At 39.7% G+C, this 25668-nt stretch overlaps 1 protein-coding gene across 1 annotated transcript in view; it reads left to right on the top strand.

The window, feature by feature from the left end:
• Positions 1-25668, top strand: part of LOC129237628 (cytotoxic granule associated RNA binding protein TIA1-like) — a 126687-nt gene that overhangs the window by 67700 nt on the left and 33319 nt on the right. The window contains exons 5-6 of the mRNA XM_054872502.1: positions 16874-17063; positions 21285-21680. Of these exons, the coding sequence (XP_054728477.1) occupies positions 16874-17063; positions 21285-21680 (586 nt within the window). The remainder of the gene's footprint in view (positions 1-16873; positions 17064-21284; positions 21681-25668) is intronic.

The raw sequence follows: 25668 nt of genomic DNA, 5'->3' as shown, positions 1-25668 counted from the left end.
GTAAACTTCACAAATTTCATTGGTGACTTGCGTGGCATTCTTCCCTCTTTTATACAAAAATTTCAAAATATAGCGAATTTCTTCATTATTTTCACTTATTTTTGAACAGCTATAACTTTTTTCCAACTTCTCCGAATTTAATTTTTTTTGGTTAAATGAAGCTTAAAATGTCACCTTTCTAACACTATATGATATATACAATGTGATTGGTAGCACTGGAGATAGATGACTCAAACGACATCTATTGACAAAATACGAAAAGACTTTTCCGACTATCCAATATATATATTTATAATTGCCGCTTACAGCCTTTTTGTGTGTTTGGCCGAGCTTCTCCTCCTATTTTTGGCGTGCGTCTTGATGTTGTTTCACAAATGGAGGGGCCTATAGTTTTATACCGACTTCGAACGGCAAACGGTTTTTTATGAGAAACTTTTTCATGGCAGAAACACACTCGGAGGCTTGCCATTGCCTGCCAAGGGGCGAGCTAATAAAGGAAATAATTTTCGGTCAGGTTCTTTCTAAACTGAGCCGTACGAGCGAGTACCTCGTTTTCATTTCACAAACCATCCACATATACATACAAATAATATTTATATTTGAACGAAAGCAGCACGAAGAATAACCTGCTGACAATTCCCGTTGCAGTTGAGAAACAAAGCGCGCTCTCTACAGCTCTCATTATATCCATTTATTTGTATGGTGCAGAAATATGGACTAGTGTTACAAAGAGGAGACTGTTTTGAGAGCATGAGAGAGTACTACACTTCATACAGCCATGGACAGATAAATAGCACAAATGTAAACCTTATATGTTAAGTAAAGTTTTTAGTATAAACTCTGCTTTGATCAAATAAATTTGTTTCTTTACATTTATTACCGTTTTTAAGCTTACATTTATGCGAGGAATATACCGTTTTTCTTCGGTGGAATTTTTTGCGTTCTATTTCATTTATGCTTATTGTTGTTTTGAAGTGGACACAAAAATATCACATTTTAACTTGTGCAGCCGAGAGTAAAACTTTAATATTGTTTCAGGGATTTTTAGTATACATTTTGTTTCTTAAATAAAATTTTAAAGTTATTACTAAAATGGGCCGTGAAAAGCATTGCACGCCGTATGAGTCAAAACGGAAAAAGCTATGCAGAAATAGCGGAAATGCTGATGTGCTCTCGGAAAATGGTTTATAATGCTCTTAATTTAGTTAAGAAAAATTCATCCTATCTAAGCAAAAAAACGGAAAGAAAACCAAAGCCGCGAAAAACTGTTGTTAATGTGGATAGAGCTATAATACGCAAAAGCAAAGCAGATCCTTTTAAGTTGGCACGGCAAATAATGCTTCAAATAAACCAAAAATCTGGTATACAGGTGTCCAGAAAGCTTGTACGAAGGCGACTTAACAAGGCACAGCTGTTTAGCCGCATAAGCAGAGAAAAGCCACTCCTCTCAAAAAGACATACCAAACACCGACTTGCCTTTGCAAGCCCACAAAGACAAATCTATTCAGTTTTGGAAAAATGTACTTCTTAAGAGGAGACCAGATGGGAAAACTATTGTACGTCGTCCAAAGCGCTAAATCCTAGGCTCACAAAAAAGACGAATAAAGACGGCGGCGGAAGCATCATGGTTTGGGGAGCTTTTTCCTGGCATGGTGTTGGGCCGATTGTTCGCATGATTGGTAAAATGGATAGATTTCAGTATCTGGATATACTCCATGCTGGAGTCACTTGTGTTTGAGTTTATGCCATTAAATTGGACATTTATGCAGGAAAATGATCCAAAGCATACTGCAAATACAGTGAAGCAATGGCTCAGAAAAGAAAAAATGAATGTACTGGATTAGCCGGCGCAGAGCCCTGATCCAATAGAAAATTTGTGGAATGATGTTAAGGTCAAAATCGCTAACAAAACTTTTAAAAATGTTGATGATTTGTGGGCCGCAGTTGAGGAGGCTTGGTACTTGATTCCAAAGGAAAGATGTCAAAAGCCTGTAGAAAGATATTATTTCTTAAATATCTGATTTGTTTAGGTTAGGTTAGGTTGGTATGGTTGCCCAGGGAGTGAGCACACTTGGGCGAAGAAAGATTCGTCCATTGTGATACCATTATGCAGGAGGTAAGGTGAAAGGGAAAGACCGATGGGATGCAGGGAAAGGGCGGGGAGAGGTGGTGATGGGATGGTTAGGAGCGTGCGGACCACGAACGATGACTATGTTTGCGTCAACCGCTTTATGCTGCTGATGATATTCATCAGATTTTTAATGTCAGCGTCAGCTATATCAGCAGGCGCGGCAAAGAAGTAAGAGCCAAGATGCCTGGATCTTAGCCCCGCCAGAGCAGGGCAGCTAAGGAGAAGGTGCTGAGATGATTCCACCTCATCCTCCATACATCTAGCGCAAAAAGGACTCGAGGTGATTCCAAGTCTCACAGCATGCATTCCTCGCGCATTGTGTCCTGTGATTTATTTACTACTTTTGCTATTAATTGGAATTTTTGGGGATGTGCTATTTATGTGTCCAGGAGGTTTCGTGAGTTATCAACGTTCTCGTAAATTAAATCAGAACTGGAATTCTTTTTGACCATTTCTTTGTTTTAAAGTGGAAAGTTTTTTATTTTTTATGTTGCTTTTTTCCCAAAAAAAATAGTTATTTAAAAATATATTTAACTCTTTGCTTTCAAAGTCTAAATGTGCTACTTATATGACCAGGACTGTATGTGCGCAAAATTTATTGCGTAGGCTTCCAAGCGTGGACAGCAACAAACAACAACGCTCATTAACATAATGGAAGCTGGACAGAGGCAATTGATGTATTTTTTGTTTTTTTTTTTGGACTGGCTCTGAGTCGTCAAAGCGCAGCGGTTAAGATGGCTGGGTCACATTACAAGAATGGATGGTACGAGGGTGCAGAAGAAAATCGTAGAAGCCAGAGCGTGCAACACTAGTGCAAGAGGAAGGCCGAGAACAAGATGGACCGACGAACTAGAGGACGACATCAAGAAACTTAGTATAACGAACTGGAAAAAAGTCGCAGGCGTTCGAGACGTATGGAGGTCCCACGTGCAGCAGGCCAAAGCTCACAAAGAGCTGTAGAGCCAAAAGATGATGGCTCTGGGTCAACAAACAGTTGAAATGCCAAACAAGAATGACGAGGAGTATGTATTTGCAAATCATAGTCACTGGATTTGTAAAACTTACAAAAAAAATTAATAAAATTTCACCAAAGCTTCAAGATTCTTTAACAAATTTGTAAGATTTTGTATAGCTCATTCAACTTTATTATGATTTTGTTACAAATGGCTGGTATTAGGTTGGGGAATAAGTTCATAGCGATTTAACCGAAGACTTTGTAAAGGTCCAGCATCTTTCTCTTAAACACTCCAAGGGATGCCTCATCGGATGTTGTCATCGTTCAAGCTTCTGCGCCATATGGGCCAGGACGGGCATGATGAGAGCCTTGTAGAGTGTTAGTTTTGTTTCGCTGAAACCTCCTTCGGTATCAAATGCGTCGAAGAGGTCCTTCCCAATTCTGATGGCACTGCAGGTATTGAACAACGTCGACTTTATTTTATTCTTCTCTAGGAAAGACTGCAAAATATTGGTTGGAGTACTGACGGGACACTGTCTCACCGCGCATTACGCAGCCAAAATGGGATTAGCCCACGAAACGAATGCTAGAGGTACTTTGAAACACCTACAAATGTATCCAGAATCAACATATTTCACCCTTAAAGGTTATGACTCACAAAAGGCTGAATGGGGTTGTTAAAACTCGCGAAGAGGTGCACCAAGAATTGCATAGAATAATTTTTCGACCTTAAAATTATATATGGCACTGGTAGCACAATAGCCCCTAGAGCTCTATGTGAGATCTTTTTACAGATCAGCCAGCACCACTTAACCTAACCCACTAGCAACGAGTCACTCCATTAGTGTTATAAGTAAGGCTTATCATCGATTGCTGAGTGCTTTAGATTGTAGTTTTATCAGGCGCTCCTTGTTTGTGTGACTATACAGGTAGCACCGACATGCTCTGCATATTGCCACCATACGTGGCCTCTCTTGTGGCTAGCACGAGACATATGGCACAATAATGTAATATCGCCACAGGTGAGTGGTAGTTGAGTGTAACAGATGGCGACTGCCATGACTGCAGAAAAAATTCAGCCAAGCACTCACCCATACATGCCCTGCAGTACCATCGAACGCTACGAAAACCCCTGCCAATTCGAATTACCTACTTTGTAGCGGGACTTACTGTGATAGTATCCATGTATTTGTTGCTAGTCTGCGGGTTTGAGTTGGTTGTCATTATTGTAATTATATTTTGAAAAATTAATTACAAGTATTTAAAAATGCCTGAGGTGCAACGTTTGTCACGCCAAAGGGTAGGCGGCCGGAGTTACGGACGTGTGCGAAGCGTGAAAAAACGAGCAGATTTCTCCCCTAGTTTAGCGTTTGAGATAGTTACTCAGCTAGAAGTTGTGCCGTCAAAGTGAGGCATACAAAAAATTATGTATAAATTAGGGCATTATGTTGCTGCCAGCGGCGTGCAACAAAAAACAAGAACACTTCAGCCATTAACTCACTAAAAGTGTGGCAAATGTTTTAATTGTTGTTGTGCCGTGCAATGTTTTAGTTTAATTGTTGTTTGTGGTTGACGGCGAGGTGAGGTGAAATGAGTGGGGCGCTGCAGAGCGGGCGTAGCGGTGCAAATTCCTGCTTATAAAGGTGGCAACTGCATCAAAATTAACAAAACCAACAATAACAATTCAAGCATTACATTGCACACAATGCCTGCGTTTCGTGCAAAAGTATCCACTATTTGTGTGTGTATGTGTGTACGTGTGTGCGTGTGTGTGTTATTACCTTTTATGATGTTTACCTTTGCGCCACGACAATAGCGTCAAATAAATTTTAGCCTTGTTATGAAGGTATTTTTATGAAGACATACACATGTACATACTATATAACTGATTTTGTTGTTGTTGTTTTTTGTATGTTTTTTTTTTTATTCATTTGCTATGCACGAGTACACTGCCACTCTGCAGCGTCTACGAGCGCTTGTCATGAGATTTCTGCAGTGTGTGGTGGTGGCATCAGCACGTTGCCACATTGCCACATCGCCCACGGGTTGAATTGGCTAGCTCGGCTTGGCTGGGGCTTGCGAGGAAATGAGTTTCACGAAAAAATTCCTGTTGCATGCTTTGAAGTAATTCCATTCTTAAGCGCCATCGTTATTGTTGCTGGCAATTGTTGTTGTTTTTGCTTTTGTTTATGCATGTTATGTTTTGTTGTTGTTGCAGTGTAATTATTGTACCTACAACTAGCATTTGCCATTACAATGAAGCGAAAGTCAAAGCAAGGCAGTGTTTCGCTTATTGGTTGTATGAACGTGAGGAAAGTTTTCACCAAAAATGCAGGTGCGGTTCAGTGAATTTACGGTATTAATGGAATGTTTTTATAAAAATATAAATTTTTATAAAAAGTTGGCTTTTAGGGTCGGTTAAAGAATGAGTTGGAAAAATGGTAAATAATTTCCGTCTGTCCAAATAAATTCCGTCTAATAAGGCAAAACTTAAAAAATATTATTTCCGAAAAACGAAAGACTTTTTAATGGCAGAAATGCACTCAAATCATTTTTATTCACTCTCCTTTTCTGCAATTTAATGTTTCATACTGATTATGGCTCTCGAAACGGGAAGCAATCTGGCTTCTAGTAATGCGCGCATCCACGACGCCACCGCGGGTATGTCAATCAAGCTCCGGAAATCTGCCTATCAAACATAAGCGAATTAACTTACGAGCAAAATCAAATCATAGACCTTAAAAATGGTCTCTCTGTAGTCCCCTACAACGACTGCAAGCTTGCTGTCACGATTGAAAAACCCCCTTGGTGATAATATTCGACAGTTAACACGTTGAGCGCCGCGGTTACAGTTTCTCGGACAATCCTGACAATACTCTGAGAACACTGATTCGACCAGTGACAATGCGTGAACAGTGAAAGCAGATACAATTACACAATTAAGCATATTTGAAAAAAGACTACTGAAAAGAATACTGGGTCCTGTACGAGTATAAAATGGTCTCTATCGCGTCAGTGCTAGAGCAATCCTTACAAGATGAAAACGTCGTGCGGTTTGTTAAATCTCAGCGCATTCGATGCCTAGGGCACGTTTGCAGAATGCCAGATAAAGAATACCTCTCAAAGTATGGTGAAAAGCGTAGAGGAAAACCGCGGCGCGATAGACAGACGACATTGAGGACGATCTAAGAGGCATAGGAGCGACCAACTACCTCAGTAGGGCTATGGATCGAGAGGCATGGAGAAAAATTGTGGAGGAAGCTAAGGCTCACACCGAACTGTGGTGCTATGCATTATGATGAAGATGATGACAATCCTGACATGCCCACGTGATGAGTTCGCTTGAAGTTAGTGTTCATTTTGTGTAATACAAAAAAGATTCATTCGGCAATATCGGGACTGGAGATTGCATACAGCAGTGCTGGAATTCATGTTTTGTCAATAACTCTTAAACAATGAAAGAGGATTGTACCGGCGAGTTGTTTAGTTGCAAAATTCAGCGAGTTTGAGCCGTACATGAATCTAATGTGCCCGCAACTTAACCAGAATATCAACGGCGAGTTGTCAAGAATTTAGTTGCCGCAATCAGTATGAATAACAGGATTTTAATTTCTAGTGGCGGACGTTGCTGGGTTCCTGTGCATTGCATCGTGAATGAGCTGGTTAGGAGGGGAACTGATCTTAAATCAGTCAATCCTGCCCAATAGGGCGACATGCCTTTATTCCCAAGCAAGGTTTGAATCAGGTCCAAAAATAGTTCACTTGTAAGATAACCAGAAAGAAAGAATGAGTAAAGAATTCTGTCCCTTATCAATCTAGACCAGCTTTCTGTGAGTACAGTGGTTGGTATGATCACCGGGCACGGCCCAATAGGAACCAACATATGACAAACGTATCTGGTTTTCTTCAACTGACTTCTGTCATAGCTACATGAACTAGGAGCTACTAGCTACAGTTGGAAAGCATTGAAAACTTCACCTGCCACGATCCCAATCTTGTCCAAATGCGCTTTCTAAACTCTTACTCCTCTAGATGCCAGGCATATCTGAAATCAGCAGCAATCCACAGTATTTCATCGTTTGTCCAGGAGACGAAGTGGTTTCACCACATTGGGAATTCAAATGGAACATCTGAATTCAATATAATAGCATCGCAATGGGTTTCCAGTCCTAAGTGGACTCGCACTGAACCATAATGGAGAGTGGCAACGAGCTTAACTTAACCTAATCTATAAGCGATAATCCGGACACATAACGGCTCAAAATTTCAGCTACGTAATACAAATTTCTTTCTATCCTTTGAAATTGCCGAAGTGTCATCAGAGAATACAATTATTTTTTTTTACAAAATGTCGCACGCTAAACCTTCCTTCGTCAGAACTAATTCACCAAATTTTTGAAGGTTGATCAGATTGGAAGTACTGATCCCAATAGGGTTTTTTGACATATCACGTGCAACTACTGTCAAATTAAATACATAATTTTTTTCAGTATTCATTAACATTTCATAATGCAAAGACTTGCGGCTCAACAAGGTTCACAAATCGTATGATTGTATTACGAAAATCGACGATCTGCGAAATGTTCCATTGCGCGCTCAGACCAACTTACCGTGTCAATTCAGCGATGAGGCCTATTTATGTATTAATGGATGTATTAATTAACAACAGTGCTGTATTTGGGCGGAAGAGCAACCCGAAGTTATTCAAGAACAGTCATTAGATCTATTGAAAACAATCGTTTGGGGAGGCCTATGGACTGGAGGAATCATCCGCACATATTTCTTCAAACACTAGGCTGACGACAATGAAACAGAGAATAGCAAACATTATCGCGCCATGATAAACGACTTTTTGATGTCAGGAATTGAAACGCGTGATCTCTACCACAATACGGTTCTACAAGACGGTGCTACTTGCCATGCAGTTCGTGAAACAATGGACTTACTGCATTCTCGGTTTGGTGGGTTAGCCACCAAGATCGTGTAATATCACGCCTTTGGTCTTATATTTGTGGGGGTATGTAAAGTCTAAATATTTTGGGGGTAAACCAGCTTCGATTGAGGTGTTGTAAGCTACCATTAGTAAAGCTATTCACGAGATACCGACCGAAGTGCTCCAGCGAGTTATTCAAAGTTGGTGTTTACAGCCGAATTACAGCGCAGTTGCGGCCAACATCTGGAAGTGTTTATCTTTAAGGAATAAATGCCATGAATGGTTCTCTACAAAAATAATAAAATTTGCGCAATCAATTCGAATTTTCGTTGTTATATTTCAATATAAAATCCGACACCTCTAAATTGATAGATATCTCATTGAAACCTTCTGTAATATTGAATTTCGTGCAAAATCAGTAGGCCTTAGAATAAATGAAGGCAAAACTAAATATCTGAAGGTCTCCCGCAGCGAAGAAAAACGAGGTCCTGAAAACATCCAAATCAGGACATTAACCTTTGAAGGTGTTCAACACTTCAAATATTTGGGAGTGTTAATAAAAAATGACAACAGTAGTTACGACACAATACAAGACAGAATAATGGCAGCAAACAAAGCATATTACGCCCGCACAAAATTGCTGAAGTCCAAACTGCTCACACGTGAATGTAAACTCCGCCTCTACCGGCGCTGTCCTACGGCTGCGAGTGCTGGACATTGACAAGCAAAGAGTTTTCGAACGAAAAGTACTCCGAAGGGTGTTTGGCCCCATACGCTGCAACGATGGAACGTACCGAATACGCTACAACGATGAGTTGCTAAACTTATGCCAAGGAGAAGACGTCGTGAATACATTAAATCCCAAAAGCTTCGATGGTTAGGGCACACTGTGCGCATGGAAGACAGCCGCCGCCAAAAATCTTTTTTATCGAACGAATTTTTACGAATTGTCTAATGACCCGAGCCCGAGGACGTCCAAGGTTAAACTGGCTTGACCAAACCATAGCCGTACTGAAAAAGCTACGAGTTAGGAGCTGGAGATCTGTTGCTATGAACCGTGCAGATTGGAAGAGGATTGTGGATGAAGCTAAAGCTCACCCTGAGCTGTAATCGCTACCTGATGATGAAGATGACCTCTAAATTGATCACTGTTTATACCTATGTTTGAAATAGAAAACTCAAATACAAAAATTACAACAAAATAAGTTATGTTATTTAAAGGATTATGTACAGTTAGAGTTTCCAAAAAAATCGATTTTTTTATTTTTTTTTTTGTTTCTTAAGGGGTTACATTCAAGCACGAGTTTATGGTCTTAAATAAAACACTTATTTTTGTTTTTTCATTTTTGATGATCCTGTCAGGATTTATGCTGACAACGCGGACGCACCTTTTTTCGAGAGGTCACCGGAAATGGCGTCACAATGGAGGAGTTTTAATTTTTTTTTTTTGAAAATTTCAGAAATTATTCTTTAAATATGACAGAAAAAAGTTTGAATTAAATAAATAATTTTTTACAAAGAAAAAAAATATTAAAAATAGGCGTTTTTTTACCCGACGGAACCCATGTAAACCCTTAACTTACATATATTTAAGAATAAATACATATAGTTCAGTAAATATTTTCGAAGTTACATGGAAATTAAAAAAGGATTTTCAGAGTGTTTGAACGGGCTTTTCAAACTTTCGACGCTTTTTTTGAGGGAAGCTCCCGGAAATCAGCTGTAGCTCCTTTCCAAATAAATATTTTTACTAATACTAAGTTTTGAAATACAGTTAAAAGGTAACATAATATGTGTACAAATTTTTAGATCAATAAATTTAAAATTTTTCTCAGAAAAAATTCTTGAAAATTCGCCTTTTTTGGGCCTTCTAACTGTATATAACCCGCTATTTGATGCTTTTATAATCTTTAAGCTCCCCAACCCGCCTAGCTGCTGAACCGCTACTGCATTGCAAATACAAAACTGAACACTAACACACACAAACATTCCAGTGCATACGAACACATTCACATGCGGCACTTATGAGTACGTGTAATAGAATATTTATAAAGTACAACAAAAATGTACATTGAGCCATAAACACGCGATGTTGACATTATTTTTTTAAATAGTGCAAATTTTATTTTAACCTGAAAAAGGCTAATTAGTCCGTTTCCGTACAAGCAGCGGATAGCACATTAACATGCATACCAATGTATACATATCTATGTGTATGTATGTATGTATGTGTATTTGTGTGTGTGTATACGTGCCTGCTTTCGTGGCAATGAATTTTTAATGTAAATTGAAGTTTTATAAAAGTTCCAAACGAGGGTATCTATTTCCCCATATCTGTTCTAAGTGCAATATTTATATATTTTTGCTTGTATGCAAGTAGCTGCGCACTGCTTTCAGCATATTTGATGATGTGGTAATCGAAATTGCATTAATACTGGTGCCGGTACGCTGGTAAGCTTTGAATGAACGGCAGCAAAAAGCGATGCATATAATTATGCTGGGAGAAAATTGCTGAACTTTTAATAAAAAGTTGTTTTTCAAATCCCCAGCGTCTCAATGCATAGTTGAGCAGATTTTAGTTTTGCATTTGCTAAGCAGATATTTTAATTTTTAATATACTTTTCGAACAGCTAATATTTATTAATTCATCCAATGCCATTATTATGATCCCAAGCCTAAATATAATCCCATTGATTAATTTTTCTTTCCCTTCATCTCGAGCCCTACTCACTCCGGGTGGAGTGGGCAAAAAGTAAGGTGAATTTATTTGCCAAACTTCGCGGGATTAAAATTTCGCTCTAGTTATTTTTTTTGTGAGTTGGCAGCACTGTTAATAACATCTGGGCCAGCTTTCATGTGAATGTCGTTATCAGTAATATATTTACGCTTGTGTTTACCAAACACCAAGAGTGCATTTTTCGATTTTTACAATGTCTGATTTGATTGAGCAGAGAAGTGCCATCAAATTTTGTTTGCGGAATGAAATTTCGACTGCGGAAACGTTTAGCATGTTGCAGAAGGCATTTGGTGATTCGACCATGTCACAGAAAAATTTTTATAAGTGGCACAAAGACTTCAAAGAGGGTCGAGAACGTGTTGATGACTTGGAGCGCTCCGGACGACCATCGACGTCAACAGATGACCAACACGTCAATAAAGTGAAGGAGTTAGTGCTCAAAAATCGTCGGTTGACTGTTAAAGACCTTACTGATATGATCGGAATATCAGAAGGATCTGTGAAAACCATTTCGAAAGACCATTTGGGCCTACGAAAAGTCAAATCTCGTTTGGTACCGAAAACTCTCAATTTCTTGGAAACAAGTCGTCGCGTTGATGTGTGTGAAACAATGCTTTCAGACTATCAGGACAAGCTCAAATGCATCATTACAGGAGATGAGACTTGGATTTATGCTTACGACCCTGAAACAACCGACCAATCAGGCGAATATCGTGCTAAAGGTGAAGCCAGACCGAAAAGAGCACGTCAAAGTCGTTCAAAAATAAAGTCATGACGATAGTTTTTTTCGATTTTCGTGGTGTGGTGCACTATGAACTCCTTCCACCTGGCCAAACTGTTAATAAGGAATATTATTTGAGCGCTATGCATCGTTTACGTGAAGCAATTCGTCTAAAAAGACCAGAATTATGGGCCAACAACTCTTGGTTTTTGCATCACGATAATGCACCGTCTCACACTGCACTCGTTCTTTGTGTCCATTTCGCCAAAAATTCCACGCGTATCGTTCCGCAACCATCGTATTCGCTTGATTTGGCTGCGTGTGACTTCTGGCTACTCCCAAAACTCAAGAGACCACTCCGGGGAAAACGTTTCGAGTCGACTGAGGAGATAAAAGCTGAATTGAAGAAGGTGCTGATGGCTATACCGGAAATGGACTATTTGGCATGTTTCGGGGAGTGGAAAAATCGGTGGCATAAGTGTATTTCATCGAGAGGGGATTATATTGAAGGGGATGAAACTAATTGACAAGAATAAATAAAGATTTTTCATTTTACAATCAAATTGACCTTACTTTTTGCCCACAGTTATTTTATATATACAGCCTTGGCCAAAAGTATTAGGCACCCACCTAAGTACAGAAGCCACAATCCTGCTGTTGAACCAAAATCCTCTTGTTTGCGACGAAATGACGACAAAATCCAGTAGCCTGAGACGAAACCAAACTCCTGCAGCATTTGCAAAACTGTCCCCCTCTATATACAAAAAATATTTCAATCCAAGCCTACCTATTTCAACAGAAAAGCAGAGCCTGCTTATTTCACAGAAAAACAAGTGCTGATAAACCTTAACGTGTATAACTCACAAATTTCATATACACTTTCAGTCTACATTATGAGTGAATATTTGAGTATTTTAATATTCGTTGCGAATGCTATTAGGGTGACCCAACGCATACTTTATAAATATTTTAAGACCCATACTAGAATATGACACGATCGTCTAAAACACGTCTCACCAAATTTATAAGTACTTGGATAAGTTTGAACCGATACAAGAACCGAGGTTGTAAAAGACTGCGTTTATTTAGGAACCAGCATTAACACCGATCACACTGTCAGCCTTGAAATCTAACGTAACATCTCTCTTGGCAACAGGTGCTACTTTGGACTAAGTAGGCAACTGAGCAGTAAAGTCCTCTGCCGACGAACAAAACTAATACTCCACAAGGCTCTCATCATGCCCGTCCTAACGTATGGCGCAGAAGCTTGGACGATGACAACATTCGATGAAGCGATGCTTGGAGTGTTTGAGAGAAAGATTGTGCGCAAGATTTTTGGACCTTTGCACGTTGGCAGCGGCGAATATCGCAGGCGATGAAACGATGAGCTGTTTGAGCTTTACGACGACATAGACATAGCGCAGCGAATAAAGATCCAGCAGCTACGTTGGCTGGGTCATGTCGTCCGAATGGATGCAAACGCGCCGGCTTTCGATGCGTTACCAGCTGGTGGTAGCAGAGGAAGAGGAAGGCCTCCTCTGGGTTGGAAAGATCAGGTGGAGAAGGGCTTGGGTGCACTTGGTGTGTCCAATTGGCGCCGGTTAGCACGAGAAACAAACGTCTGGTGCGCTTTGTTAAACTCGGCCAAAATCGCGTAAGCGGTAATCGCGAAAATTAAGAAGAAGAAGAAGATTCAAGAACAATTTTCGTATTTTGCCTTTAGATATTCTCCATCGGATTTGTTATATTATGTATTATTATAATTTTTTAAATTTGAAAAGTCGAGCTAAAAAGCACCGAGGGATTTGGTAACTCCTAAAATCCTCAGGCCAATAAGCCCATTGAGACTGATGCGGATACAGAGGCAGAGACAGAGACAAAGACAGAGGCAGAGACAGAGACAGAGACAGAGACAGAGACAGAGACAGAGACAGAGACAGAGACAGAGACAGAGACAGAGACAGAGACAGAGACAGAGACAGAGACAGAGACAGAGACAGAGACAGAGACAGAGACAGAGACAGAGACAGAGACAGAGACAGAGACAGAGACAGAGACAGAGACAGAGACAGAGACAGAGACAGAGACAGAGACAGAGACAGAGACAGAGACAGAGACAGAGACAGAGACAGAGACAGAGACAGAGACAGAGACAGAGACAGAGACAGAGACAGAGACAGAGACAGAGACAGAGACAGAGACAGAGACAGAGACAGAGACAGAGACAGAGACAGAGACAGAGACAGAGACAGAGACAGAGACAGAGACAGAGACAGAGACAGAGACAGAGACAGAGACAGAGACAGAGACAGAGACAGAGACAGAGACAGAGACAGAGACAGAGACAGAGACAGAGACAGAGACAGAGACAGAGACAGAGACAGAGACAGAGACAGAGACAGAGACAGAGACAGAGACAGAGACAGAGACAGAGACAGAGACAGAGACAGAGACAGAGACAGAGACAGAGACAGAGACAGAGACAGAGACAGAGATAGAGATAGAGACAGAGACAGAGACAGAGACAGAGACAGAGACAGAGACAGAGACAGAGACAGAGACAGCGACAGAAACAGAGTCCTGTTAGAATTTTCCAGATTCTTTGGCAAATTTAAAAATACCCTGCAGTTTGAGAAAATGAATTTCACTTGTTCTCATCACATGGCAACCTAAAATTCGCAGCCTTGCCTTGGCAAATGCAGGACACTCATAGATACAATTCTCAGTACTATCGGCCACCTCTAAGCAAGACAGGTAAATCGTGTGCTCAATGATTTCAATGGTGGTCATATGTTGACTCCATGGATTGTATACTGTAATAACCGTCAATCAAACGTCTTTTCTTTCAAGTTCGAAGAAGAAAGTTCGAAAGTTTTCTGTTCCGGCTAGACACAAAATACTTTGCACTTCTGCAGCATTCTATACCGGACCATCGCTCTTTATGTAGCATAATGATTGATCCACTTTATGGTTCCTGCCGAACGGATTCCGATTATTGGCTCTGGCCGATCCCTCGGAAATTTCATTCCCTTGAACACCGCAATGTCGTGGAACCCATATAAGTACGAGCTTATTCTATCTGGCAGGTGAATTAAGCTTCTTCTTACATTCTTGAACAACCTTTGAGGTTGACTTTGCGTCCTCCAAGACTCCAATCTGTTTCCCGCTCAAAGTTTTCTGGATTATCTATTTTCAGAATAGCAAACATTTCCGTTTGGAAAACAACTGCCACTCCTCCCATAGCGTAATTACATGTGTAATATCGTTTGATACCATACGGCTTCAGAACCTATTTCATTCTTGGAGCCATCGGTAAAGAAAATATCCATAAAACCACTCTGAATTCACACCAGATTACTCCATTGTGTAACATCAAAATGAAACTATGGGTATGAGGTCGTCCCTAGGTGCTAAAAACAGTGGATACTGCTACATACAGTGGATGCTATCTCAAAGATTCCTCTGTGACCCCAAGTTCCGTCTACGTGCCAGAGACCATATTTATGGATCCTAAAAGCAACGTATTGCTTCTTTTTGTATCTTAAGATCCATGGGGAGCAAATCAAACATAGCATTTAGGGCATCGCCGGAAATTGTACTGATGGCACCCGTATCGCATAAACATACACTTCTTTGCAGCCTGTATAGTTCCCGAATTGTGAACTTAACCATAGTCCGTTACCACCAAACTACAGAGACATAACTGATAATTAGTCTGGTAAGTGCTGTGTATACCCACCAGACCACGGTAGGCTTCAGAGTACAGGTGTTGCCCAGTCAAAAATGCAAAAAAATATTCGTTTCTTGACGAAATTAAATTGTAGAAAAAAGAGAATAGAATAATACTTAATTCTATTATATTGGGTTGTCCGAAAAGTAATTGCCGATTTTACATATAGACAGCGTTAATAATTGTTTTGAACAGCGCGTGACTATTTATTTTAATTTTTTCTTTTGTCAGTTATTAGCTGTCACTTTTAGCTTCCTTTAGAAAAAAAGGAGCGTAATTTTGTTTATATTTGTTTGTTTGGTTTCAATTTTAATACGGAGCCCACAAAAGAGCATTTTCGTCATATTTTACTTTATTATTTCCATAAAGGAAAAGGCGCAAAGAAGGTTGCTAAAAAGTTGCTTGATTTGTATGGTGATAAAGTGTTAAAAGAAACACAGTGTAGAAATTGGTTTATCAGATTCCGTTCGGCCAAGTGATGCCGATGAAGACGTTATCAAGGGTTTAGTCGAATTGGATCGTTATGTAACTTTGCGTGAGATTGGAGAGAGTTAAGTCCACCAAAATCAACCATTCATGAGCATATAAAGAGTCTTGGGCTGGTAAAAAAGCGTGATATTTGGGTACCACATGAATCGAAAGAAATTCATTTAACAAACCGAATCAACGCTTGTGATATGCATCTTAAACGCAATGTAGTCAATCCACTTTTGAAGCGGAGTATCACCGGTGATGAGAAATGTATTGTTTACAATAACGTCAATCGAAAACGATCATCCAACCATAATGAAGCGCCACAAATCACTTCAAAGTCTGCTATTCACCAAAAGAAGATTATGCTGTCAGTTTGGTAGGACTGGAAGGGTGTGGTATATTTTGAGCTGCTTCAAAGGAACCAAACGATTAAATCGGATGTATACTGGCAACAATTGGACGAATTGAATACAGCCATCAACGAGATGCAACTAAAATTGATCAATCGTAAAGGTGGCATATTTCATCAGGACAACTCTAGACCGGTCACTCGCCAAAAACTGAGATAGCTTGGCTGGGAACTTTTGATGCATTCACCATACAGCCCTGATCTTGCACCGTCGGACTACCATTTTTTTGACAATGGCGAGGCTATAAAATCGCACTTGGTTCAGTTTTTTGCAAATAAAGGCCAGAAGTTCTATGAGAGCGGAATAATAAATTTGCCGGAAAGATGGCAAATGATTATCGAACAAAATGGCAAATATTTCATTGATTATAGTTCATTCTAAGTTTCAACAAGTTTTAATAAAAATGTATTTACTTTCTTTTAAAAAATCGGTAAATTCTTTCCCGACCTTGGATGTTTAATATATAATTATTGAAAGTGTTTAATTTTTGTTTTAATGTTTTATTAATTTTTTTTATGAAATTATGTTGTAAGATTTTCAGTTGCTTATTCGTTGTGGTCCTAAGCTAAGTAAACTGCATCTTTTGAAAAGCATCTCAGAAGTGACCTCAACTTTCAGTGGCAAAGAATCCTTTCAAAATGGAAGTAAAATACTATTCTATTATTTTCGCTAATAAGTCAATTAGCTTATTTGATCTATAAATCATTTAAAAAACATACAACTTTCTGCTTCTAATTCCTATAACCCATAATCACCACATCATTTCTCTTTTTTTTTTACAGAGAACATCAAACCATTGACATTCGATGAGGTCTACATTCAAAGCAGCCCCTCAAATTGCACTGTTTATGTGGGTGGTGTCAACAGCGCCTTAACTGCGCTTAGCGAGGAAATCCTACAGAAGACCTTTTCGCCATACGGTTCGATACAAGAGATACGCGTCTTTAAGGATAAGGGCTACGCATTTGTGCGGTTAGTATTAGTAACGCTACGCTGCAGAACCCCCCCAAACAGCACTAAGATAAATGACGAACATAACACACACACATGCATATCTATATACATACACACATTTGCAGCAAACACACTGAAATACAAAATGAAACTACTCAGCAAACATTCTAGCTCATGAACTGATAAATCTTTGACGGAAGAACTCACACTGGTCCACGAGTAACTAGAATTGGACTAGTTGCAAAATTACCACTTCGAGTTATATATAAAGCGTTTGCATATTTTGCTATTCTGTTTGTTTTTTTAGCCGCTTTTGTTCAAATAACTAAATATAACTAAAATAAAAATTGAGAAGGATATAGATCTATGATATATATATACCTTCTACTCAAATATGAACGAGACGGTATCAATAAAACGGTCCGCGGATGACATATGGCAGAAATAAATTTTTTGTTTTTTAAAACACTTGAGCTTGACTTGTTTACAGTAGCACACAAAACAAACTATGTGACATATCACGCTGAAATTTGCCATGTAAGCTTTTAACAGTCCTACCAAAAAACAAAAAATTTATTTTTTCCATATGTCAGCCGCGGACCGTTTTATTGATACCGTCTCGTTTATATTTGAGTAGAAGGTCTATGTATATACAAAAATGCTCAGAATGTTGAGAGGGGTTCGATTTAGCGATGGTTCGTCCGTGCTGATACTCGCGCAAAAATTTATATATTTCATGGATACTAAGCCTGGTTCAATGTTTATTGGTACTGAAAATGGGTGAAAACAATCGATAACCGCGCCCACCTACCATATAACGGAAATATTAAAAAAAAATTGCATTATCTCTATTACAAATGGAGCTAATTTTGGTATAAGTAATGAACACAAGTTAAGAAATATGACGCAAATAAAATTTTGAAAAGTTTAATAATTTGGAATTTGGAAATAATAACTTTAACAAATCAAATAATTTTAAGTCGATCAACTATTTCAAGGTTAAGAAAAAGTTGTGTGTTGTATTTTAATTTGTAGCAAAATATTTTTCAAACCTGAATTTTTTTATTTTAAGTTTCTATTTTCTATGTTAATTTTTTGTTTTAATCCTTATTCTTTTACGACCATTTTTTTAATTGTTACATACTTTTTTTTATTTTAAATTCTTGTTTTTCTACGTTAATACTTTAATTCTTATTTTTATGCATAAATTTTTTAATTTTAATAATTTTTTTTTTGTAAACTATTTAACGCAAAATCCTGCGAGTCGTCACTGCAGAACCTTGTTGCTAGGGCATAGACATTGAGGGGGAGTTTGATAATGTCACTTTTGACAGTATGTGTAGCTTTGCTAGTAGACACGGCGTAGATCGGGTGCTAGTAAATTAGATTCGTTCGATGTTGGCCCAAAGAATCGTCTCGGTACGAGCAGAGGAAGATCTGCTGGTGTCATCTAGAGTTAATAGAGGTTGCCCCCAAAAGCGGTGCGCTGTCTCCATTGCTCTGGTGCATCAATCCTCTACTCACCACCTTAAACGATTCGGAAGTCACCGCACAAGCATATGCGGACGATTTTGCCTGTTTGTTAACAGGCCCTTCACTTATGAACATCTGCCGGAAAGTGCAGAAAACTCTGCATCTGATTGACTCTTCGTGCTGTGCGAATGGGCTATCGGCGAATCCCACCAAGACCGGTATTGTCCTCTGCACCAGAAGGAGGAAGCTTCATGGACTCGTTCTACCTAAGCTAAAAGGAGTCACAATCTAGCTATCCAAGGAAATTAAATATCTTGTAGTAATCCTCGATAGTAAGCTTCTATGCAAATCTCACGTTGAAACAAAGACATCAAAAGCACTGACAGCTTTCTGGCAGTGCAAGGGTGTCTTTGGAAAAACGTGGGGTCTGTCTCCTAGCAAGATCCTATGGATTTACACACACGGCTATGAGAAGACCTACTAGCACCTATGCATCAGTGGTCTGGATGAGTAGACTCTCTCTCGTGGGAGTCAGGAGGATCTTATCGAGACTACAACGCACTGTGGCCATCTGCTGCACCGGAGCTTTTCCGACTATTTCAGGCCCGGCATTATATGCTCTGATTGGCTTACCACCACTTGATGCTTTCATCCAAGGAGCGGCCTTGAAGGCTATCTGCTGGCTGAAACACAATTGGAACTGGTATGGCCCCTCTCCGGCATTGGAAAACAGAGAAGGCATGCACGTCGATCCAACGATTCTCTCCATGCTCCTTGACTCCATGCCATCAAGAGTCGTACTTGAAAAAAGATACAGTATAGTGCTACCAGAGGCTCAGTTGTGGGAAGACTCAGAAAATGAGCCCGGCAAACACTGTTTTCGCATTTTTACGGATGACTCCAGGACCGAGCATGGCTCCGGCTCTGGGGTCTACGTGGAATCCAGCAGGATAAAACTGCACTTTGCTCTTGGAATGCATGCATCTGTGTTTCAAGTGGAGGTGTATGCAGTTCAAGAAGCGATGTACTTCGTTGTGGAAAACCGATGTAGAGGCAGATCTATATGTGTCTGTAGCGACAGCCAAGCTACGCTCATGGCTTTAGACAGCCCCCAACCACATCAGGGGTAGTCAAGTCCTGTAAATCTAGGCTGAACTATGTTGGTAGACACAATAGCCTAATGCTAACATGGGTCCCGGGACACGTGGTGGGTATCGTGGGTAAGGAGACCTCTGACTCCTTAGATAAGATGAGTTCTGAAGCCAAATTTTTTGGCCCAGAGTCCGTTTTGCCACTCTTTTCTGCGGCCATCAAAGCCACGGTTAGCGAATGGGTAGCTACAACCCACAAGTGAGCTTGGCAGACTGAGAGAGGCTTCAGATGGACTAAACTAATGTTACCTATAATGTCCGAGCGACTGTCGCAAACCCTTCTGGTTGGGTTGGACTGATGACAGTACACTTTCCGCGGGCGAAGCACATGGAAAAGGTAGGCATCTCAAACAGTGTACTCTGCTCAGCTTTTGAAGAGGAGGATGAGACGGCGTACCACTTCCTGTGCGTCTGCCCCGCCTTCGCTCGAATCAGGTTTGAGGTCTTTGGCACTGATGTGTTAAGTAGCGACCATCTTGGCTCCTTGGCCCCACAAGATCTACTCAGATTTCTTCGGAGATCGGGTAGATTTAAAGAAAATTAAAAGGGAATCCAAGTGTAGTACAATGGACTGAATTAATGCTTGAGTGCTGCGCTTGCTAGTTGTCCCGACAAAAAAAAACACGTTTTTTAATACATATTAACCTTAAGTTTCTTAGGTCTTATTTTCTCACGTTAAATTTTTAATTTAAATTCTTATTTTGTTACGTAAATTTTTTAATTTTTACTTACATTTTTTCAATTTAAAATCTTATTTTACGTTAATTTTTTAATTCTTATTTTTATGCGTAAATTTTTTAATTTCAGTTCTTTTTGCAAATTTGCTCTAATCAATTTTGGTTTTTTACGTTAATTTTTTAATTTAAATTTTTATGTTTTTACGTAAATTTTTCAATTTTTAATTCTGACTTTTTTGCGTTAATTCTGTAATTTTTATTTTTTTACGTTAATTCTTTAATTTTACCCTCTATTTTTGACTTTATTTCTTTAGTTTTAACTCTTATTGCTTTACTTTATATTTTAATATAATTTACATTTTTACGTTAGTTTGTTATTTTGTAATTTTTTTTATGACTCGTTTACAGCCGTTGATTGTCGTTACAAATTGGACTAGAACTTTTTTTCCACTACAAATTAATTCATTAACTGCTATAAGCCAAATGCGGAGGCCGTAATTTATTTACAAATATCGTACGGCAGCGTCATATCAAAAACATCAGCTGTTAGTATTGAAAAGTATTGAAATAAAAAGTTGAACCACGAACTGCTTCAGCTTCCAATCCAACCGGTAGTAAGCTGGTTCAGAGCTAGTAGGTATGACTGCTAGGCAAGCCTCGTACGGTCACACATTTCCAATCCCATATGCCGTGCTCATCCACACCAAGTTTGCAAATTGTGTCTTGCCCGCACAATATGACTTCTATAATTTTCGCTCCTTCTTGCTAGCGAACACATTAATTCATTAATTTGTTTTTGTACTTTACCCTTTCATGCTGCTGTGCGTTGTTATTGCTGTAACCTATTGGCTGTTGGCTGCTGCCGCTGCTGCTATTCCCGTCATCGTACATTTCTACGTTCTCTGCTATGCCGCCCATACTCACACCCACCCACACAGCTTTTCAACCAAGGAAGCCGCCACACATGCCATTGTCGGCGTACACAATACGGAAATCAATGCGCAACCTGTTAAGTGTTCGTGGGGCAAGGAGAGCGGTGATCCGAATAATGCACAGACAATCGCCAGTCAGGCGCTTAATCCCGCAGCAGCTGCTGCAGCCGGTTTCCCGTATAGTGTTGGGGCAGCCGCAGCTGCTGCAGCCGCCTATGGGCAACAGCTGGCCGCCACCGGTTGCTGGTATTCACCAACGCCAACGTATTCCGCTTCGTCGACCACAGCGGCCGTAACACCGGCTGCTGCCGCCTCCGCAGCCGCGGTGCAGAATCAATTCTTGCAAGGCATTCAGGGATATCACTTCGGACAGTATGGTGGCTATCAGCAAGGATATATGGGGTAAGTGCATTTATTATACATACATACGTACATATGTCCATACACGCACACATACATACATAGGGGCATATACATGCAATCGCATACACATACACATCCATGCATTTGTATGCATATAAGCCAATTCAAAGCGCATATAATCGTGCAAGTGAGCGTCGCGCGACACAGCAGCTATTAACATAATTGAAGGCGATAATCGTTGAGTGCGTTGCGGCGTAAGAATAATGGGCGGATGGGGGTTATAGAGGGCAACAGCGTATGAGCACGTAACGCCTGACAGGTGGATTCTATTCAATCGATAGTCTATTTTCACTGAATAGGTGGCTGTAGTAGGTGGAATCATTGCTGTGTGCATTGCTTTTGCGATAAGCCGCATATGGTGGGCAAATCGCCGTAATGTATGCAAGACAAAAATTTGCAATTAACTCAAAATCGCTTGTGAACTGCTCGTTGTGCTGCAGCGCTTCATTTGCAATTTGGTTAATTTTGCATTTATAAATACTACGCCATACCAAAGCAGCCTTCAATTGAGGCTCGCATCAATCGATCGATGTGAAATTTTCGCATATCTGAATGAATCCTGTGTTGTATGAGCACCAGAGCACCAGTTCGATTGCTTCAAATGGCACAAATTTTACTGTAACATATAGCCAATTAATGCGAAATCACAAAATTCAAATTCTCACCAATTGCCAATCGTCAAATGCCAACAACGAATACAATTGGAAAAACAAGCGCCGAACGACGCATCCATAATGGACATCAGCAGTGCTGCAGTTTTCTGTCGCTATGGTAAATTCTACACTCGTTGGCATGAGGATTATGGAAATATTGAATAGTTTCGCGGCGCAGAGGTGGATAGCGTTGAATTATGACGAAATGACGGTTGACTGAATTCATTTGCTGATTGCAAAAGTTACGCAGCCAGCGCTTTCCGTCTTCCGCCTTCCGCTTGCCGCCAACGGTCATCCGACATTCACTCTGCGCGCTGTCCAACGGCTGCTCTGCACTCTCATTTGATCAACAGATACACACACTCGTTCGTTTGCTAGTTTATCATAAATATTTGTACTTCGGCTTCTCAGTATTCATGCGCCTATGTGACTGGGTGGCCAGATTCTTCCGTTTTTTTTATTAGCATAGAACAATGAAATGTTCGAAAATGTAGTTAATGGTTCCACGAAACTTTGCACAGTGTAACTGTGAAAGTAATAAGTTAGCAAAGTTTGATTCATTAATCGCGACTTGCTGTGGAGGGTTCCAAAAATTCATAAATTGCAGTAAATTTGTTTTATTGAAATTTTTGTTATAAGCTCCAATTTGCCTTTGAAATTACAAATCTCAAAATTTCAAATATAAAACTGAAGTATAAGGAGCTCTATGAAGGGTAAACGAGCGCTTTATCTAGGTTATCTCTTGTCGGCTGCAAAAGTCCGATGTGATGCTCATGAGCTTTTTTCCATATCAATAAAAGTGCATCGGGGAATGTAGTCAAACTTTTCAATGAAACTACGTCACCAAGATTGTCAAGATTCCTCGAAGAAGTGGTTTTCCAGAAATCTGAAGGGTTTCGCTGGAAGTTCCGATCATTTGAAATTCTCAAATCCCACCTCCATGACTTCATAACTACAGCTCCTGTAGAAGTTGTAATCTAGACTGCTAAAGCCGTCGGCCAGAAAAGCAATGGATCAGTGTTACATTAGTATTCCGACTTCTCATGGTATATTCTTTTCTAGAGCTTCGCAACCTCGTCTCCTACGATGCTTTAGACCGTATTTGTGGATATCAAAGCGCTTTGAGCGCATTCTACTATTTAAATAAGGCATTTTTTGAGAAGCAGACGTCCGTAATACCCACCATTTCAATTGCAAAAATATCGGTTGCAGAACACTTAATAGATCTTAAAGTTCTTAAGCTTTTCTTGCTGAGAGTAGTTGTAATTAGACCTCAGATCTTATGCCAATATCTATTTTTGTGTCATCTGTGAAGGTTGGGATCCTGTCAGTGCTTTGAATGGCATCACTTTTACAATCACTTCTTTCTGCAAAAATATGTACTTAATGCGCCTGCTCAAATAGTGTCGACCTAATGTTATTCTTCTTCTTGATAGGCATAGCGTCAACGGAAGCGATTTTAGCCGAGTTCAGCAAAGCGACCCAATCTTTTCTTTATCTTTGTGATGACTAGAGTCAATTTTTTCATCCGCACCATTAGCAAAAATTATAGCAACTACCCTCAGGAACGGACCTTCCTAAGAGTACAATTTACTATATTCCTGTCAACAGCATTTGGACGGGACATGACCGCATACTCTCTAACTTACTTAGGTCAAGAATAATTGAGATAGATTGCCGAAGGCCCTAGTAGCCTGCGCTTATCTTGAGAGCATTAATCATTTATAATTAGTTCTCATGCCAATAAATAAAAAAAAAATTAGAGGGAGCTCTACTTAAGCCACTTCAACTTATTTTGCTTCAGAGCACCAAAATATTATATACACAACGCCAGTACCTACCTCGAAAAAATTGTGATGATAAAAATACTATGCAGAGGTAACTTTTGGAACCCGAAATACTTAAGCGCGCATTTTAAATCTACAGCTCATAGTATAAACGGCCGATGATAAAGTTGGCGACTTTTAAAAGCTTTCAAAGCCAAGCCAAAAACTTAAAGAATGCACCGTTGACCAAACTAAAATACAAGTCACAAGTATGCACTCTAGAGCAATTCATAGAAATGGTATATAATTTGATATGGTACACTGCAGAAACAACAGTTGATAATAGCGATGACTTAAGAACAACACTTTCATTTTCCCATCGCAGTCGGTTCTACGTTGCCGGGAAGTTATTCTAAAGAAGTCTGATCTGGAAATATCAACAAATAAATAAAATCTTTCATTACATTGCAAAAAACATCCAACGCAAAGAAGTCCGAGGAATATAGGCTCATAAGTCTCATGAATCACTCGTTAAAGTTTTTTTTTAATTAATTGAATGAAAATTGGGACACATCAGCCGAAATAAAAACCAGAATAGAAATGGCTAGATCTAAATTTTGCAAATTTAGAAAGATTTTAAGTTGCCCTGACTTCGATAGGAATTTTAAAATTCGTTTTGTGATGTGTTATGTGTGGGCTGTGCTCTTAAATATATGGCATGGAACTAATATATGAACACTCAAAGTCTCTGACATGAACAGACTCGAGGCCTTCGAAATGTAGATTTTTAGGCGAATTTTGAATATTCCGTGGACCGATCTGGTTTCTAACTGAGAGGTTCTACGACGAGTTTTTCGAGATCGTAAAGTTCTACAAGCAATAATACTGGAATAAGAAATACGAGGGGTGCCTTTTATATGTCGGGATTAGAGAACAAAAACAAATTTTAATCATCGAAAATCACTTTATTGTTTTTCAAAATATTCTCCATGAAGATCTATACACTTTTGCATGCGTTTGAACCAATTGTCGAAGCACTTTTGCCACTCTGAATGAGGTACCTCCAAAACATGCATTCTAAATGCCGCAACCGCTTCTTCAGGTGTCGAAAAACGTTGACCTCTCAGTTTGTTTTTTACGTACGGGAATAGAAAGAAGTCATTCGGTGCCAAGTCAGAACTATACGGCGGATGACCCATTAATTCGATGTTTTGGGTGCTCAAAAATGCAGTTGTTTGAGCCGATGTGTGAGAGCTCGCATTGTCCTGATGAAGAGTGATCCGTCTTCGGCGATTGGTTTTCCTAATTTCTTGGAAGACAACTGGCAAACAAATGGTTGTGTACCACTCAGAATTTAGTGTTCTACGTCGTTTTTGTGGTACGGTTGCGACATGTCCAGTTTTTCCGAAAAAACAGGCGACCATTTGCTTGGAAGTGCTTCGTGCGCGAACAACTTTTGTTGGATTTGGCTCATCTTGAAACACCCATACAGTCGACTGCTGTTTACTTTCGGGCTCATACGCGTAAATCCATGATTCATCACCTGTC

Source organism: Anastrepha obliqua, chromosome 1 (assembly GCF_027943255.1).
Source record: "Anastrepha obliqua isolate idAnaObli1 chromosome 1, idAnaObli1_1.0, whole genome shotgun sequence".
NCBI classification, from domain to species: domain Eukaryota; kingdom Metazoa; phylum Arthropoda; class Insecta; order Diptera; family Tephritidae; genus Anastrepha; species Anastrepha obliqua.
This window is presented reverse-complemented; position numbering and strand designations above follow the sequence as displayed.